A 20,354-nucleotide genomic window follows, 5' to 3' on the forward strand; every position below is an offset into this window, starting at 1 on the left:
AATTTGTTATTTTTCTTGTATAAAAAAAATGTTGTTAAAAAAAATCATATTTGTCATGACATGAAACAAATTCGCCGCGGCACAACATGATGGGACTGTCCGACTCCCACGCAGCCCACCACCACCACAGCTTCAAAAAATCCTGGGGGAAACCCTGTATTCTAAATTAATTTTATTACTGAAACTATGTTTCGGGTCATCAACATGTTTTGCCCCCCCTCCCTCCCACATAAGTCAAGCTCCGCATATGTAAGAGGTGGCATTTTAGATTTTTGTTTCCGGGTGCAAGAACGAAAGGAAAATATTGTAAGACTGAACTTTATTGGTTTCAAAAGAGATGGAATTGCACCAGCCCAAAAGTCTTTTAATTGACTTAACATCCTTGATATAAAGCACATGAACAGTAGGTGGACTACTACTCCAAAGTCATTTTACAGAAACCACTGAGACATGCACTTCACTGTTGTTTAGAATCCAATTTTAATATTTAATTGAACTATAAAAAGCAACATTAAAACAATTTCTCTTTCGTTACAAAAATGGGTCACCTTAAGGGTTTCTCATTGCATTGACAGAAGGGTTTTAACAGTGGATGTCTAGCAGTTGTGGAACTCTGTTTAAAAAATAATCCCCACCCGAAATATATCAACTTAATTGTTTAACCAAGGTATATACAGGGTATAGCATCCTTGCATCTTAAAAGGTTATCAAGTAAGTCTGAGGTATACAACCAAAATTAAAAGCCTGTCAGAAAACAAAACAGAGAAAACAAACAAATAGACTTAAATTAATAAAATGAATGCCATGATTGCTACTTGCAAAGGATCACAACATTAGTGGGAGATGTTACCGCATTGTTGTTTCACCAACGGTCATCACGGCAAACAACCTTAAGCTTTGAAGTGTCAATATATACAAAGGGCAATGTCTAAATTTGGCAATGAAGAATCGTTTGGATGCTCACTTTATTTGCCTCGTGAAAGGTACACAGTATTTAGAAAACAGAACAATAGCAGAATTCAAATGAAGATTCCTTTGCTGAAATAAAGGAGCCGGAAGCAGAATGTAACACATGCAAGTTTTGAAAGTGGATTCAGAAATAACAGTAATGTACAAAATACTTACAGTTTTTATTATTATTATCAAAATATACCTTCTTTCATTTCTTAGCACCTCTATATTCCTTTTGAATATATATTTTTTTAAACAAGCACCATTGATTTTCGTACAGCACCTGGAGATTTCAAGAAGAGGGCCTTGTCGTCTGACCGTCTCCTCTCTCGGCTTACTCCGATTCGCCCTCCTCTGCCAAGCTTTCAAATGTCCTTCACCTTTTGCTCCGTGATGGGGTTAAGTCATGTGGTTAGAGCCCTACAAGGGCAACAAGTATTCTCCTGGGTTACGCATACATACATGGAAAGGACACGTTTGCTACACCATCTCTTATTCAAAACTTGCATGTGGCATAGAAAAGCCCGGGGTGGTGGGGGAGTAGTTGGGGGGCTAGGGATGCCTCAACGACTTTCTCTGCTGACCCCATCAAGTCCTTTTTTTATTTAGTTTTTTTTTTTTTTTGGTCATTTTTATTTATCCGAGGAAGCAGACGGGCCCAACTTCAAACCCGAACTTCTGATTTGGGTCTCCAAAGTCAGTCAACATGACATCGATGATTGGAACCTGATCAATTTTGGGAGTATTAATCTCCATCACAGTCTTTCCGTAGCCCTTCCTCGTCTGCAAAAGAGGGACAGGGAAACTGATTAGAGAAAAACATCCAGAAAAAAACAGCATACAAGAACATACATCATTGATAGATTAGTGATACTGCAGCGATTTAAATACTGTATTTTCCGCACTTAATGGTGCCTTGGAATACAAACTGGATTCGGTTGAAGTTGGGAAATTGTGTAAAATGTAAATAAAAACAAAGTACAACAATTTGAAAATCCTTCTCAACCCATATTCAATTGAATACACTATAAAGACAACATATTTAATGTTCAAACTGATAAACTTAATTTTGTTTTTTTTGCCAAATAATAATTAACTTCGAATTTCATGGCTGCAACACGTCCAGTGGAAGTTGAAATAGGTGGCAAAAAATACTGAGAAATCTGAGAAAAGCTCATCAAACACCTATTTGGAACATCCCACATGTGATCAGGGTAATTTGGGAACAGGTGGGTACCATAAATGGAACCTCCCCAAACATGCTCAGTCATTCACAAGCAAGGATGGGGCGAGGTTCACCACTTTGTCCACAACTGCGTGACAAAATAATTGAACAGTTGAAGAACAACATTTCTTAAAGCAAAATTGCAAGGAATGTAGGGATTTCAACATCTACGGTCCATAATATCATCAAAAGGTTCAGAGAATCTGGTGAAATCAATGCACGTAAGCGCCACGGCCGGAAACCAAGACTGAATGACCGTGACCTTCGATCCCTCAGACGGCATTCCCTTAAAAACCGACATGAGTGTGTAAAGGATATCACCAAATGGGCTCAGGAAAACTTCAGAAAACCACTGTCAGTAAATACAGTTCGTCACTACATCAGTAAGTGCGGGTTAAAACTCCACCATGCAAAGCTAAAGCCGTTTATGAACAACATCTAGAAACGCTGCCGGGTTCTCTGTGCCCGAGCTCATGTAAAATGTACTGTTGCACAATGGAAATGTGTTTTGTGGTCTGATAAGTCCACTTTTCAAAATGTTTTTGGAAACACTGGACGTCGTGTCCTCTGGACCAAAGTGGAAGCGGACCATCTGGACTGTTATCAACACAAATGTCAAAATCCAGCATCTGTGATGGTATGGGGGTGCATTAGTTCCCATGGCATGGGTGACTTACATTTCTGTGAAGGCAACATAAATGCTGAAAAGTACATAGATTTTGGAGCAAAATATGCTGCCATCCAAGCGACATCTTTTTCATCGACGCCGCTGCTTATTTCAGCAAGATAATGCCAAGCCACACTCTGCACGTGTTACAACAGCGTGGCTTCGAAGTAAAAGAGTCCGGGTTCTCCCCTGGCCCGCTTGCATTCCAGACTTGTCTCCCATTGAAAATGTGTAGGGCATTATGAAGCGTAAAATACGGCAGAAGACTGTTGAACAACTAAAGCGGTTCATCAAGCAAGAATGGGAAAGAATTCCTCATGAGAAGCCAAGAGAATTAGTTTCCTCTCTTTCTAAACGTTTATTGAGTGTTATTAAAAGGAAAGGTGATGTAACGAAGTGGTAAACATGCAAAAAATAACACACGTGTTGCAGCCATGAAATTCTAAGTTAATTATTATTTGAGAAAAATAAAATACAGCTTATGAGTTTGAGCATTAAATATGTTGTCTTTGTAGTGTATTCAATTGAATATAGGTTAAAAAGGATTTTCAAATCATTGTATTTTGTTTTTATTTACATTTTACACAATTTCCCAACTTTAACCGAATCCGGTTTGTAGAAGGCGCTCCTTCAATAAATGTCCTATTTTAAAACTGTTTTCATATATAGGGTACGCTGTATTATAAGGCGCAGTAGTAGTGATTGTTAGAGTTGCATTATGCATCCACTAGATTAGTGGTTCTTAAAGTGCCTATGACAGCAAAAAGCATGTTTATTTCATATTTCGCGCAGTATTTTATGCTCTTGAATAAAATGGACCGCTTGGATGTGTGTGGAAGCGATCGATTTATATATACAATTGTTTGAATCCCGCGCCATGAAAATAAGTGGCTTCCTGGATTGAGGAAGAATGCGAATGTGAGGTCAGATCACATTACAGCCACTACTACAACCACTATAAAAAAAATGTGGAATCACCAGTCTCGGACAAGCAACTCACTCAGACATTTTATCATGTAGAACCTTGTCGAGAGTCAATAATCTGCATTGGACAAGGTGTCAAGAGTCAAAAATCTGCATTGGACAAGGTGATGATGCTGGAACTTTTGTTTGGTGCTGTTCCAGTGAGATTTACAAAGATGACTGCCTGAACAAAACATCAACATTTCCTCAGTCTTTAATGATATGGGGCTGCATGTCAGGCAAAGGCACTGGGGAGATGGCTGTGGTTAAATCTTCAATAAAAGTACAAGTTTACATTGAAATTTTAGACAGCTTTCTTATCCCTTCAATTGAAAATATGTTTGCCATTTTCCAAGATGACAATGCATCATGCCACAGAGCGAAAACTGTTAAAGCATTCCTTGGAGAAAGACTCATCCAGTCAATGTCATGGCCTGCAAATAGCCCAGATCTCAACCCCATTGAAAACCTGTGGTGGAAATGGAAAAAATGGTCCACAGCAAGGCTCTGACCTGCAAGGATGATCTGGCAACTGCAATGAAAGAGAGTTGGCACCAAATTGATGAAGAATACTCATCAAGTCCATGCCTCAGAGACTGCAAGCTATCATAAAAGCCAGAGCTGGTGCTACTAAATAATAGAGATGTGTTTTGACCGTGTGTGACATGAGTCAGGGTATATTTGTGTGATTTTTTTGTTTTCGAAAGGCGGGGAAAAAGACTTGTTATATGCCACTCGGGTCGGGTTAGCACTTCGGCTAGCTGTCACGCCTCCTGTTTTGTTTACGCTCTTTCCTCCATCTCCAAGCTGGGGCAGGGAAGCCGGGGCAGGGAAATGGCAAAAGCCGGACTAACTCTGGTGGCATAAAATACTTTTCGAGAGGTTAACAAGTCGGCAAGTTTTGACCATTATGCAGTATTTTTGCCCTGTCGTACTGAATAAATGCATTTTTTTATATTTCATATTCCATTTAGCACAAGACTGTTATTTGTCATGACCATACCATTTATTTTGCAATCTAGGAAAAATACTTGGTTAAAAACAATATCCTGTAAAAATTTTGCAGTACAGAGATTGAAACATTGATGACATTTTGCTGCTCTCTTTCACATTTTGTTCGTTCTGAATCTTCCCCCTCAATAGGTTGAATCCTAAATCAGCTGAAATCGTTACCCTGCCGACGTCATCATCCAGCTGGGGACGCTACAGTGCTATAATGACAAGCGAAGCTAAAAGGCAGATTAAAAGACTCATTTCCCGTCATCTGCGCTTTGCTAAATTGTTGTATATCGTTGAATTGTCTGAAAATGGCATTTTAATTCACATATGTAATAATGCTATTTAAGATTTTTTTAATGCTGTCACAGGCACTTTAAGAAATAAAACCAGGGTACACTAGTCTGGATAAAAGGCGAGTCTAAAAACGTGGGTCTTTAACCGTGATTTAAAAAGGCCTAGATTCTTAATAGTGCGGATTTCAGGGGGCAGGCTGTTCCACAATCTGGGAGCAGCAACTGCAAAAGATCGATCACTTCACTGTTTAAGTCTCGAGTCCCTTGGAACTTGCAAAAGAAGCTGTCCGGTAGAACAAAGAGCCCTGCCAAAGTTGCAGAGGGTTAAAATCTCCGACAAATAAGAAGGAGCCAGGCCATTAATAGAATTAAAAACAAATAGTAAACGTTTGAAATCAATTCTAAAATTAACTGGAAGCCAGTGGAGCGATGATAGCAATATGTTCACGTCTGGGTGTGCTGGTTAAAAATCGAGCAGCAGCATTGTGAACAAGTTGCAGACGATAAATAGAACACTTAGGAAGACCAACATAAAGTGCATTGCAGTAGTCCAGTCTTGAGCTTATAAAGGCATGAATTGCTTTTTCAAGGTCGTGGCGACTAAGAAAAGGCTTCACTTTGACCAAGAAATGGAGCTGGAAAAAACTTGCTCTTACAACAGAACTAATCTGTTTTTCAAAGTTGAGGCCTGCTATCGAATATCACTTTGAGATTTTTTAATGTGTGTCTTAAAATAAGGAGCTAGAGTGCCAGAGTTGGGCTCAAGGGCATTCGCACCTTCAATGAATGGCCTATTTTAAACTGTTTTCATATATAGGGCGTACTGTATCATAAGGTGCAGTAGTAGTAGTTGTAGGGGTTGCATTATGCATCCACTAGGTGCGTTAAAGGGAATGTCATGTCATGATGTCGATAACCTGAAGAGATCTAGTTGCACAGTTTCAAAGGCAACTGTAAGTAGAACAGTACTGTGCAATGGTTTAAAAACATGCATTGCTCAGAAGGTTCCCCTGTTGAAGCCAGTACATGTGAAGGCCTGTCTGAAGTGTGCCAGGGAAAATCTGAATGATGCAGAGGGCTCATGTGAGAAAGTTATGTGGTCAGATATGACCAAAGTAGAATTTTTTAGTGCAAACTTTACTCGTCGTAGCGGGAGATCGACAGGCGGATTGGTGCAGCATCTGCAGTGATGAGGACTCTGGACCGGTCCGTACTCGTGAAGAAGGAGCTGAGCCGAAAGTGGAGGCTACCAGTCGATCTATGTTCCTACCTTCACCTATGGTCACGAGCTGTGGGTTGTGACCGAAAGAACAAGATCCCGGATACAAGCGGCCAAAATGAGTTTCCTCCGCATGGTGTCTGGGCTCTCCCTTAGAGATAGGGTGAGAAGCTCGGTCATCGGGAGGGACTCGGTGTTGAGCCGAGTTGAGGTGGCACGTAGGCCTGTCGCGATAACAAATTTTAGTGTGCGATAATTTTTTTCATAAATTATTGCGATATGCGATATTATTGCAACCCCCAATTAAAAAAAAAAATACAATAACACTGTGAGAATACAGTATATATTAATAGATCATGACGAACGAATCGGCTTCTAATGTGGCGGACTTTTTTTTGCTGTACCTGAACGCACCGCGGGGCTGACGGTGAGCAGGAGAGCGCTATTTTACTTTCTGTTTCGATCCTGGCGTCAACAGCAGCGGACACTCGGCGAGTTGATGGAATAAATGATTTGAAACCTGACGAAGCTGGCGATTTCTTAGGCGATGTTACCACAATAAGAACTGTCACCTTAACTTATAAAGACTGGCGAACGGAGGGGGACCGCCGGCCGAGATCGGCATTCTACGACCCATTTAATGGATGCACACACCATGCTTATATTTTGCTATCATTCACATATTCATTTCATTGGTAAGCGTCACCTTTTCGTTTTTTTTCTCCACCTGCACTAAACTTAAACTGCACTAAACTAACAAAAGAACTGAAATGCATTTTGCGTAGTTGGTAACAAGGAAGCCGAACTTTTTAACAGCACGTCAGCCGCACGTGCGCATGCAGGTGCACGCGAGGCGATAAATCGCAGCGGAAAAATTATCGCCTTCATTTTTATTTACTGTGCGATAAATGGAATTATTGCATATTGCGACAGGCTTAGTGGCACGGGCATCTAGTTCAGATGCCTCCTTGGAGAGGTGTTCCGGCATGTCCCACCCGCGGGAGGCCCCTGGGACGACCCAGGACACGCTGGAGAGACTGTCTCTCGGCTGGCCTAGGAATGCCTTGGGATCCCGCAGGAGCTGGTTGAAGTGGCTGGGGAGACGGAAGTCTAGGCTTCCTTGCTAAAACTGCTGCCCCTGCGACCCAACCCCGGATTAACCGGCAGATGATGGATGGATGGATGGATGGATGGATGGATGGATGGATGGATGGATGGATGGATGGATGGATGGATGGATGGATGGATGGATGGATGGATGGATGGATGGATGGATGGACTTTACTCGTCATGTGTGGAGGAAAAAGAAGAATGAGTACAATCCCAAGAACACCATCCCTACTGTGAAGTATGGGGGTGGAAACCTCATGATTTGGGGCTGCTTTTCGGCAAAGGGGACAGGACGATTGTACTGTATAAAGCAGAGGATGAATGGTGAAATGTATCGTCAGATTTTGAGCAACAAACTCCTTCCCTCAGTCGGAGTTTTGAAGATTAGTCATGGCTGGATCTTCCAACATGACAAAGATCCGAAGCACACAGCCAAGCTGACCAAGGAGTGGCTTGCGTAAAAAGTATATCAAGGTTCTATAGAGGCTTACCCAGTCTCCAGACCTCAATCCAATAGAAAATCTTTGGATGGAGCTGATACTTTGTGTTTCTCAATGACATCCTTAAAACCTGACAGCTCTAGAGAGGATTTATGTAGAGGAATGGGCCAAAATCCCTGTTTCCATCTGTGAAAACCTGGTGAAGAACTACAGAAAACGTCTGACCTCTGTAATTGCAAACAAAGGCATCTGCACTAAATATTAGCACAGATTTTCTCAGGGGTACAAATACTTATGAACCCCAGTAAATTACAAATAGATTATTGAAAAATCATACAATGTGAGTTCCTGATTTTTTTTTAGATTATGTTTCTATAAGTGGAAATGCATCTGTGAAGGAGTTCTATAGTTTTACACTTGGAGTGGCTACAAGAGATCACATGGGATGCGTTTGAGAATACTAACACAGCACCATGCAAATTAATGTCTTAACCATCAATTGAAGCTCTACTTATAATTATCTTGCAGTAGGAAATGGACCTGCGTCTGTTTAAACAGATGGGCCTTACCGCACATCCGTCTGAGAGGGCCTTGATGTAAGGGTTGTTATCGTAAGACATCTCTTCATCATTAGCACCCAGGAAGCGCAGCGACTTGTCATAGCTGTCACTGGTGGCATCATGCCATGCTACAGACTGGTGGCAACTGTAGGTGAAGTTTTGCCTAGCTGAGGCTGTCAGTAGTCTGAGGAAGGTCATCTGCACCATGTTAATTGAGTTGCCTTCTGAGTCGACGTAGGAAAGCTGCGGGAAGAGCAAAGAAGCGTGTAAGCCATTGACTATATATAAAATGGCTAAGGTTTTCGAAAACTCAACATTGTTTCAATATATGGCGGAAAACACAGACAAGACAAGCAGTTTCTGCTCTTGTACTCCTCTTTAAAAGGAACTGCTGTATTTTAAGCCAAAAGAACTGGTGTGTTTAATAGAACAATATGTCTACCCTAATTTTCGGACTATAAGCCGCTACTTTTTTCCCTCATTTTGAATCCTGCGGCTTATAGTTCAGTGGGGCTTATTTGATGATTTATTTGGGTTAATAGGTAACACTTTGTTTGACAGCGGCATCATAAGACTGTCATAAGAACGTCATAATTATGACATGACACGACTCTATAATGGGCATTACTGAATTATTATGACAGATGTCAAAATGTGTCATGTTGCATATTATGTCACTAACTCCATTTATGTCCAGCTCAGATCTTTTACGTCCATTCAAAAGTGAGATAATTTGCTGGATGACACTAACCGACATCTATTATAAGCATTCAATAATGCCTATGACAGTGTCATGTAATAATTATGACAATATTATGACACCACCATCCAAGAATATGTTACCAAATACCATAACTAGCAATTAATGAAACAAATGGAACAGTAAATGAAGAAATAATTAGGACAAAACATGATTTTTGATTGTTTTTAAATCTGTAGCGCCACAATGCATGCTAGGAGGAATGTTGGATGACAACAGTGTTGACAGCAGGTGGCAGCAGAGGTTGACTGTCTCCCCCAAGGGAGCAGTGATGGCCAAATGAAGATTTTTAAAACAGTAAGGCTTTGCACCAAATTGGTTCAAGGCTTAATGGTGGTTCATTTGGTTTCATGACAGTCTTATGATGCCAATTTCAAATGAAGTGTTACCAGTTAATATCTTTTGGTGTAAATATCCCATAATACAATGAGGACAACTGCGGCTTATAGTCCAGTGCGGCTTATCTATGAACAAATGCCGTTTTCATGTCAAATTTGGTGGCTGGCGGCTTATGGTCAGGTGCGCCTTATAGTCCAGAAATTACGGTATATGCTGCCATAGCAGATCAATGGCGCATTAAGCCCCCGAACTATTTTAAATTTGTCCGTTTTACCCTGGAAAACCCCTGTTTACAGACGTCGCGCAACCGCTTTTGTTTCAACCCAGCCAAAAAAATGAAGGTAATTAATTATATTTATTATTCAAAATGTCTGTCATTTTTAGCTTAGAATCATTAATTGATGTCTAATATTTAGTTTAAAAATAAACAACTTTAAAAAATTATTCACTCACATATTTTAAACTTTTAAACAAATGACGTCACAATAAAAAAACTGGTGTCTGTAAAAAAGTCACGGATATCAACCTCATAACTATCGCTTAATTGTATTTTTTTTTTTGTTACTGACGCATTTTCTCATAATATTTTAGATGATAAATAATCGATCCAAACAAAGAAAAATTGAAAAAGAAAAAACAATTTTAAAGGGTAAATATATGACATAGAACATCTCGACCACTCCTTGATGTTTGCGATTTCTGCATCGCGACCCTTGTTATATTACCATGTTTCACCCATAAAATCCCCCAAAAATCCAGCTGTGGCCATTCACAGCTGTGTCTTGACACTCAGTGATATATGTTACATGGAGTTTTTGAATTGAAACAAGTACGCGATAATATCTCTGTAATTCTGCTCTTGCGTGCTGGATAGGTTTTTTTTTTTTTCTTTAAAAATGCCCTCCTGTTCAAAAATTTTCTTCCCACGGAAAATTGAGATTTTAAACTTTCCAAACATGTATCACATATGAATATCAGACAATTTTGAAATTTGGCCAGATTGGGGGTCTCAGAGTGGAACTTCAAGTCACCTGAGTGTTTTCCGCATAAATAATACGCATGAAACAACACAAAATGCAATAGCTCAAACAAACTAAGTTTTAAAAGAACACCTTTTAAAAGTTGCATATTTACTGTGTGTGAAACAGTCTTGTAAACCGTGTCCTCTAGCAACGCACAGGACACCAGTTTGATTGAGCAGTACATGTGTTGGTTATGACAGGACATTTTTACGTGTTCAAGGACAAAAAAAAGGCCGACGGTGGTATTTTAACGGTCCGGTGTTTTCATGACTCTGAAGTGAAATTGCATTCAACATTGTGTATTGTGCACAAGCTTAGTGAAACATTTATTTATTTATTTTTTACACTAGAAGCTGCACTTGTTCACAGTATAAAGTAGTAGTAGGAAAGAGGAATCTGAAGTAATTTCATACTGTTTGAGTTCATTAGTAATGGCTTCAGTTTATATAGATAATGTAGCTGACTGGATAAAAGAAGGTTTAAAATTTGGAAATATATTGATTTGATTTTGGTTGCACAAAAGTGATACATAAATAGAAGGGATTAGGTCCACTGGAGGGGAAAAGAGGCTGGCCAAGATTCTGAGAATAAAAGTCAGAATTCTGAGAGTAAAGTTTTTTTTCTGTTCTTCAGTTGCCCCAATCCTCTTTCGTATAAATACAATAAACATTAAGACTGCAACAACTAATCGATTAAAATCGATTCATAAATTAGTTGCCAACTAATTTTACAATCGATTTTTGCTGGTCTCATTTGTTTGGGGGTAATGTGAGGCTGCGCGCGCATGTGCCAGTGATTTGAGCAAGAGAGAGAGAGAGTTCACTGCTGCAACTGCTACTGTTGGGTTGCTGAATCAATAATATTACCAGGTGTCCAGCGTTATATTGTCTTTTGTGTTGTTAGATCCATTATGCCTCCGTCAGAGGTGAGTAATTGAAAACAATTGTATTGTATGTATTCTTTGTTGATGAGATGTTACCACTTAGCATGGAGCGCTAAGCTAGTTAGCAATTATGCTAAATAGTGTTTTAAGTGTCCGTTTGTATTGTGTTTTGGAGAAGCTTATTAGGAATTGAGTTTTTGTTAGATTGTAAAGTCGTCTCATTTCTTTTTTTTTTTAATAAAGAAACCACACACATAAACCTATTCATATAACAGCTTAGAGTCTAAACTGCAAATTGTCATACAAGAGCGTGTGCTTTGAAAGTGGTATTGTATTTATGAACAACTGTTTGATAAAGAAAGTTGATTCATTACAGTCTGCCTCCTCCTTATTCGCTATTGTTGTTTAGCTTGTTTAAAGGAAATGAGTTATTGATAACATTTATATGAGCACTTTGCCCATAAGAAAAACTGTAATCAGCAGCACTTTTTTTAATACTCAGAACCTTTATAAACCTTAACAGGTTTTATGTACTTAAAACAATACAGTTGTAGACTACAGTAAAGTTAAGTCAGTAAGCTGCAATAAAATATTTTCCCAAGGAAATAGTCATTCATATTGTCTTCATTGTTACTTACAGTGGTGGAATGTAACAAAGTAAATACTTAAGTTCATTTTTGTGTATCTGTATCTATTTGAGTACAAATATGAAAAGGTACTATGTAATTTTACTTCACTACATTTTCCGGTACGTATCTGTACTTTTTACTCCACTACTTTTCAAACTGTCGCTTGTGTTAAACCTTACTTTTGTTTGTTTTTCGCTCATTGTGAATTGATAGTTTCGTTTTCATGCCTCCAATGCAATCAATAAGCCCTGTGCAATTATAGCGTTATTGAGCACTAGAGGGAGCAACATGAGTACAAGTAAGATTAAGCAGATGAACAAAATATTGGCCAATAAAAAACAACAACAGTGAGAGTAGCGCGCCTTAAAGTGGGTGCTGCACACTCTTGTACTCTCAGGTGGGGGTATGCACATGATATTTGCTTGCAATTTGCAATTAAGATACATTTTGGAGTTTTTTTGAACTCGTTAAAGGGTATATGACAGGAAAAAGCATGTTTATTTCATATTACAGGCAGTATTTTATGCTCCTGAATGAAATAGGCCGCTTGGCTTTGTGCGGACGCAATCGATATGTTTATTCAACTTTTTGAATCCAGTGCCATGAAAATGAGTGACTTTCGTCCAGAGTTTCAGATTGAGGAAGAAGTCGGATGCACAATCAGCGGTTGAACGCTTCACCCAGCAGCCACATTTGTTTTGGCTGAAGTTTTTTGGATTTTGGATCGACAATATTGTTCAAAAGATCCATACTTTAACCAGAATAGCTTGAAAACACTTCCTCCTGTATTGTGCGCAATGTTAAATTCACTGAATTTGTTACTCCAGTGACATCATCACCAATAGGAGGCGCCGGAGTGCTACGATGACAGTCGGGGCTGAACGGCAGATTCAAAGACTGATTTCTTATCATCTGCGCTATGCCCCATTGTTGTATGTAATTTAATTTGCCTCAAAATATGATAATATAATAATATATAATAATATAATTCCAATAATAATGCTATTTAAGATTTCATTCAGGGTTTCGTATACACTTTAAGCTTTTGTTTACAGCGCAGTCATTTTTATTACTTTTTTCCATTCTGCACGGTTATATAATTATCTTTAAAATATAAAATATATATACAGTATTTTTATCACATTTTTGCATCGGGAAAAAAACACTTTTACTTTTTACTTGAGAATTTTAAAGCAAGTACTTTTCTGCTTTGACTTGAGTAAATTTTTCTCAGATACTTGAACTTTTAGTTGAGTGAAAAAGTCCAAAAGACTAAGTATCTGTCCTTTTACTTAAGTAAAAAAAGCGAGTGCTTCATCCACCACTGGTTACTTACAACAAGCCTAAGACAGATTCAAGTTAAATTGTGAAGGTAATTGAAAAAAGTGACATTTATCCTATTAATCGACTAATAGTTTAATGAATCGCCCAAATAATCAATTATAAAAATAGTCTTTAGTTGCAGCCCTAATTAACATGTTATTGCACTTCAACAACAAAAAGATTGGCTCAAACAAAGCAAGACAAAACACTTACTATTTTACCACGCTTGAATTCACTGTACCATGACCCAGGTACTTCTTTAGGCCATGAGGATATTCTGACCTGTAGAAAATAAAGACACAAACATTTTTGAATTTGGCGGAAAACACAGACAAGACTGAAAAAGCAGTTTCTGCTCTTGCACCCATCTTTAAAATAAACTACAGTATTTTAAGCCAAAAGAGCTGTTGTGTTTGATAGAACAATATGTCTAATATACTGCAATAGCAGATTCATGTCGCATTAAGCCCCCGAACTATTTTTAATTTGTCCGTTTTACCCTGGAGACCCCCGTTTACAGATGTCGTGCAACCGCTTTTGTTTCAATCCAGCCATAAAAAGAAGGTAAGTAATTATATTTCTTATTCAAAATGTCTGTCATTTTTACCTTAGAATCATTAATTGATGTCCAATATTTTGTTTAAAAAAAAAAAAAAAGACTTTAAAAAAATTATTCACTCGCATATTTTATACTTTTCAAACAAATGACGTCACAATGCAAAAATTGGCGTCTATAAAAAAGTCACGGATATCTACCTCATAACTACCGCTTAATTGTATTTTTTTTTTTTTCATTTCTGTCGGATTTTCCCCAATATTTTGGCGATAAATAATCGATCCAAACAAAGAAAAATTGAAAAAAAAAAACATTTAAAAGGGTAAATTATATGAAAATGAAATTCTCGACCACTCCTTGATGTCTGCGATTTCTGCATCGCGACCCTTGTTCTATTACCATGTTTCACCCATAAATTCCCCCAAAAATCCATCTGTGGCCATTTACAGCTGTGTCTTGACACTCAGTGATACATGCTACATGGAGGTTTTGGATCGAAACGAGATAAGTATGAGATAATATCTGGTTAAGATCATGGCATCTTTAATTCTGCTCTCACATGCTCTCTCAACTCCAGTTAGGGTTTTGCTGTTTTAAAAAAAAATGTTTTTTTTTGTGTTTTTTTTTTTTTAAATGCCCTCCAGTTCAAAATTTCTTCCCCAAGAAAATTTAGATTTTATGCTTTCCAATGATGTATCACACATGCATATCGGACAATTTTGAAACTTGGCCAAATTGGGGTCTCAGAGCGGAACTTCAAGTCTCCTGAGTGTTTTCCGCCATATATTAATTCCAGTATACAATTCAGATTTTGTTTAGATACTGCTTTTTATTGATACCACATAGTACTTTCACCCTGAGGCAAATGCTTTTAGTCAGTCATAAACTCAGACTGCTGATGAAACATGCCATGATAGGATTGCAGAGGAAAACATCACGGGTATCAACACAAAGCAACTTACCCCATTGGACTTGTTATCCGGATAAATGCATGTTTCTCCTCCAGCTGTAAAGTTACAGTAGACTTTGAAAGAATCCCCTGAGCAACCTTGGTTTGGATCAATCCAGTATTCACCTAAGCGGAAACAAAAACACTTGGCTAATGGCAGCCGTATAAATATGTAGTAGTGTACATCTAAACAAAACAACCCCTTGTGTTCAACTTGACTTCCGTTTTCCTTTTTGGACCTACCATCAGGGAACTCTGGGTGGCAGAGTTGAAGATCTTTACACGTTCTAGCTGGGTTGTTCTGCGTGCCCATTGGGTATTTCATACGCTCAATATCCTGTTTAAGGTTGTTGAGTGAGCCAAAGATGTCCTCCATGCCCTCGCCGTAGTCCATGAAGGTACCGGCTGCATCGGACTGCATGTTGCTGGAGCGCTTGGTCTTCTTGGGGGAGCGGACAGGCAGTGGCTGGATGACCTCGCCGGGCGGACCCTATAGGGTGTATTTTTTACATCTAAGATGGGAATTGTTTCTAAAAACACAACTGTGTAATTGTGATTTACTCACAGGAGGACCTGGTGGACCAATGGCACCCGTGTCTCCTTTGGCACCAGCTGGACCCTGAGAGATTCATGAATCGGGTTAATTTAGTTAAAGCTGACACATTAATTAGGTCAATTCATTTATTTATTTAAACTTTTTGTTCTTACCGATGAACCCTTAGCTCCTTTTGGACCTTGAGGACCCTGAATGAGGTAAAACAGGGACATCAGTTTGGTATTTACACCTTGGAAATCTCAACAATCCAATCACTGAAAAAACTTACAGGTAAGCCAGGGGGGCCAGGGGGCCCGAGAGGACCTGCTGATCCACTGATACCCTAACGAAAGATAAAACAGAAGCAGCCATGCATTAAAGAAAAAGTGAGGATGAGTAGTATTATTGTAAGACTCAAGTAATGAGAGAGTCAAAAGCCAGATCAGTGTATGGTATGAATACAGACACTGAATGGTTGTCAGCTTACAAGTATTGTGTTATGAATTATGTATGTGGATGATATTTTCTTCCCCTTAAATTTTGCACATTTAAGATGAGTTTGTGTATGGCTAGAACGGCTGCAGTGACATGCTCAGACAAATACTGATATGTAGGCATAAGAACGATGCTATTGTATATGCCAATGTAAACTATTGAGCAGTGTGTGCAAATGAGATAATAACTTAATTTTTCACAAATTTTATGTACTTAACAGTTTTTGTATTCATTCAAATGCAGTAGGCTTCTCAACAATTCTCTTTGCGGTGCGTCAAATCTACAGGACACATTCATTTTTACTTTACAGGGACTTTTGATTTGTGTTCAGGTCCGGACCAACAGTTCGTCTTCTGCATCTAAATTATCTAGCAATGCCTTATTTAGTGACGTAAAAACAAGACATGTGCCGATTACTGGTTTCAAGGTGTACCGTGGTATGAAAATGTCAAGGTTCCATAACTGCAAAAAAATTCCGTCATACCGTCTCTAGGTATTAGCTATTTTTTATGTCCCAAAAATAAATGGAGAAATCATGCTCAGTGTCAGTGAGTCAGCTGTGCTAACCGATGGCTGGAGGAGGTGAAACTCCTGAACTTTTGCCCCTATTAAAGAAAACAAAATTGCTGGTATGGGAAGACTTCGGCTACAGAAAAGTTACAGACACCTGCGGCTTACAGGACGAGGGCCAACCGACATATAAACATTTTTGCGGAGGGTGGCTGCCAGGGAGACAATACCTCCGATATGATTTTGCACTTATACAAAATTAAAGGTTGTTAAACACTGTCATGAACATTTCCCACCAGCTACGAGAGTTAACTCCAGTGTGTTTAGTGTGTCTAGTGGTGGTAAAACATGTGGTGTTTTTTCCAATTTGTTTAGAAAAAAAAATCATGTTCAATGGATTTCTTTTTTTTAAACCAAAATATTTCAAAGTAACACATTTTAGAGCTGTAATTGAAATACGGACATACCGTGAAACCGTGATATTTTGGCTTAAGGTTATCATACCATCAGAATATCATACAGGCACATGCCTAGTAAAAACATGTCATGGAACTTGAAAATCAGTGTTGTTTTTGTCAACAATGACGATAATGAAAATATTTCGGCGACGAACAATTTTCTTCATGACGATGACAAGCTGAAAAGGTGGCTCAGGAGACTAGAACATAACGAGACAAATGCCAGTTTTCATCTGACGAGACAATGCCGAGATGAAAATGTGACATCATTTTTGTCATATGTTCACAATGCGTGACATTTCATATTGTACATAGAGTACTGTATGTCACTCATGTGAGTTGTGCTGAGCCTCTCCCTCCCTCACGAGAGTTAAGGATGTATCTCCAGCCAGGCTGTGCTCCGCCTAGCTTGTTTGGAAACACAGTAAGATTTGTTTTCTTATCTTGGAAAAAGAGAATACGCAATGTTGCTTTAGCCTTTAAAGGTCTGTGCTGAGTGATCATCAGATGCTAAATGTAACTCCTAGCATCAGTGTAGCATTCGCGTTAGCATTAGCTTCAGAATGATGAGCGTCCTCTTAAAACACTGACCAGTTTAAAGCAGAGTGACTTGGCTTTTATGGTCAGTTCGTCTAGAGCATTGTTTTTTTTTAACCCTCTGAGTTACGGCACATTTTCACATTGGAAAAAATCTCACAGCACACCAGCAACCAAAAATGTTCCAAACTTACTTTCTGTACAATATATTTATTTATAAAATAATTTCTCAATATTTATACTTACTCAGTGTGAAAATTGAGCCTGTTTAGATGAACACAAAGCCAATATGCTGGCAGGAATCTTTAACAAATCTCATTCGCTCTGTTTTTATGTTTTAGCAGCAGTTAGGCTTGAAAAGATCAAAATGATCAGACAAGGGGACTTTAGCAATGTCTTTAACCGCATCAGGGCCGACCATGTCGCTGGCAATGGCTTTGCAGGGAGGTAATATTAATGTATCTGCCGCAGTGTGGGACTTTTTGGATTAAGCAACAAGTTCAGCAACATGGTAACTAGCTTTGAGGGCCTTCTCATATACCTTTGTTGTTTTTCTAAAAAAAAAAAAAAAAAATTGCCTGTTTCTGTGTTTTCACGAAGGAGAACAAAATAGTCCATCGACTAGTTTTGAAGCGATGGGTGTTTCGTTTGGAAATTAGGTTTAAGCTTGCTTGGCACTATGGCGCTGTTGGTAGCTGCTTGTGTCGCATTCACGAACTTCTCGGATTTCTAGCCATCAGCCACCTTGCTGTCCTCGCTGTCAAAGTGTTGGAATAAAACACGGAGAGGATTGAGGGTCGTTACATATGGGTAAAATGGAAAGGACATTTCCGTGTGTATCGACACCTGACGATTCTAATCAAGTGATGTACAGGAGACGTGCTGGGGTCCACTATGTCGCGGACAGCACGGTGGCTGAAGGCTAGAAATCCGAGCCGTTTTTGAATGCGACACGAGCAATGCCTCGCTCATCTGCACACGACCGCGACCTTCTACCTACTTCTTCCTTCCAACTGCAACTCCACCTGACGACGTTAAAAAAAAAAAAAATCCAATATTAGATCATTTGTCGCGGCACACCTGACGATCTCTCACGGCACACTAGTGTTTCGTGGCACACTGGTTGAAAAACACTGGTCTAGAACAGGGGTTCTTAACCTGGGTTCGATCGAACCCCAGGGGTTATGTGAGTAAGTCTAATGGGTTCGGCGAAGGTAAAAGAAACACAGAGCTTTTGGACTGGCTTGCTCCCAATTTACATTCTTAATCCATTTATTTTAACTGCTAGTCCTCCATCACACGGGAGGAGGAACTGGTTTGCTCAGTGGAAGGTGGATTTGCACTCGGTATGAGGGAATACAACAGACCAATGGGCAGCATGGTCTCAAATTTTGACCTGTTTATAAAACATGCTGTCAAAATGAAAATAATTTTGAAAGGGAATTTGCTAAATTAGTAGCTTGCTAGCTTAGATATATTGGTTTTGATATTTAAAAAAAAATCATGATTGTCTAAATCCGACGGGTTTGGTGACTTCACATGTGAAACTTGTGGGGTTCGGTACCTTTAGCAAGGTTAAGAACCACTGGTCTAGAGGATGCTAAACGCTCGGACAACTTTTTTTTTTCTTTTTTTTTTTTACATACAGTTTGTGGCTTTTAGGTAGTTTTAATTGAAAATAATGTGCTTCTTTTCCTGCTAAGTATGCATTATCATCACAAAGTTGTTGTTGTTCCTGTACTGTAGACGCTACAATATGTGCTCATCTGTCTATGTTCATTTGAAATTTTTGGAAACCTGTATTTATTCTTGGACCAAAACCTTTGAATTTTACAGATGAAATCATTTTGAATAACTGTCGACTAAAGGTGCTTTCACACTAGCACTTTTTGGTCAGTTATAAATGGACCAGAGTTCTTTTTCTCAGATAAAATGCTTTGTTTTGTAAATGTGAACGTGCATCCAAAATGTTCAGATTAAACAAACAAAATCTGGTCCGCTCAGAAATCATGGGTCTCGGTCCGCTTTAAGCGCACCCCGCTTTGCTTGTGAATGCAACTGGAGCAGGGTACGCTTTTGCTACTTTATGTACGGTGTTACAGCGTGGAGGTGTGATGCTCTAATCTGTGACGCGAAACACAGTGCATCCTTGGAGGCGAAAGTACAGGCTATTCAAAATCAACAATGGCAAGATGACAGACGATTAACCATGGCCGTTCCATTTGATGCACAGAATCGGGTCTTAATGTGGCATTTGTGTTTTGCATGCTGTTCCGTGTGAGAGTGACAGGTGGAGCCTCTTGGGATGTCTCATGAGTCTTGTCTTGCTCTCCTGAAAGTGGCGCCAATTTGACTGTCCAAAAAGTCACGAAAGGGAGAGCGATTGTGTGCCTGTGTAACGTGGGGTACCACGTGGTTCCCTTTTGCGGTTTAATTTTCCCTTTTGCATTTTTTATATACTCCAATTTGCTCGGCATCAAGTCGAGAGGGAGTGACAACACCACTGGCGGAGTGGCGACTTAATGTATGTTACATTACGTGCAAATATCTCCCTCCCCTCCCATCAATAAGTGCGCCTTTCAACCACGTGATGCTACTCGAAAAGTTTGGTTGGCGCAGTGTGAACGCTGAACCTTTTCAAAAAGTCCCTTGCAAGTGTTGTTGCTGTTCCTCTTGGTCTAATCTGAAAGCGCCCTAAAACTAGACGAAATTTGTATGAGGTTTCATTGACTAAAACGAGACGAAAACCTTTTGAAATGACTACAATATGACTAAGACTAATAAGTATTTTCGTCCAAAAGACTAAGAGACAAAAACTAAAAGAGCTGCCAAAAACAACACGGTTGCAAATTCACCTAATTTGCAACATTCAACCTTATTGACGAGTAGATAATGTGTACTGAAGATTTGTCCCAAGACATTTTTCTATCG

The 20,354-nt window shown here is 39.2% G+C and overlaps 1 protein-coding gene across 2 annotated transcripts in view; it reads right to left on the reverse strand.

The window, feature by feature from the left end:
- Positions 1–1,560: 1,560 nt before the first annotated feature.
- Positions 1,561–20,354, reverse strand: part of col11a1a (collagen, type XI, alpha 1a) — a 193,780-nt gene continuing 174,986 nt past the window's right edge. For both annotated transcript variants that reach the window (XM_057824244.1, XM_057824243.1), the window contains 8 exons: positions 15,713–15,766; positions 15,597–15,632; positions 15,454–15,507; positions 15,132–15,378; positions 14,902–15,014; positions 13,597–13,665; positions 8,437–8,670; positions 1,561–1,734 (listed from right to left, as the gene is read on the reverse strand). In XM_057824244.1, the coding sequence (XP_057680227.1) occupies positions 1,588–1,734; positions 8,437–8,670; positions 13,597–13,665; positions 14,902–15,014; positions 15,132–15,378; positions 15,454–15,507; positions 15,597–15,632; positions 15,713–15,766 (954 nt within the window). In that variant the 3' untranslated portion in view covers positions 1,561–1,587. The remainder of the gene's footprint in view (positions 1,735–8,436; positions 8,671–13,596; positions 13,666–14,901; positions 15,015–15,131; positions 15,379–15,453; positions 15,508–15,596; positions 15,633–15,712; positions 15,767–20,354) is intronic.

The sequence above is a fragment of the Corythoichthys intestinalis genome, chromosome 20, assembly GCF_030265065.1.
Source record: "Corythoichthys intestinalis isolate RoL2023-P3 chromosome 20, ASM3026506v1, whole genome shotgun sequence".
NCBI classification, from domain to species: Eukaryota; Metazoa; Chordata; class Actinopteri; order Syngnathiformes; family Syngnathidae; genus Corythoichthys; species Corythoichthys intestinalis.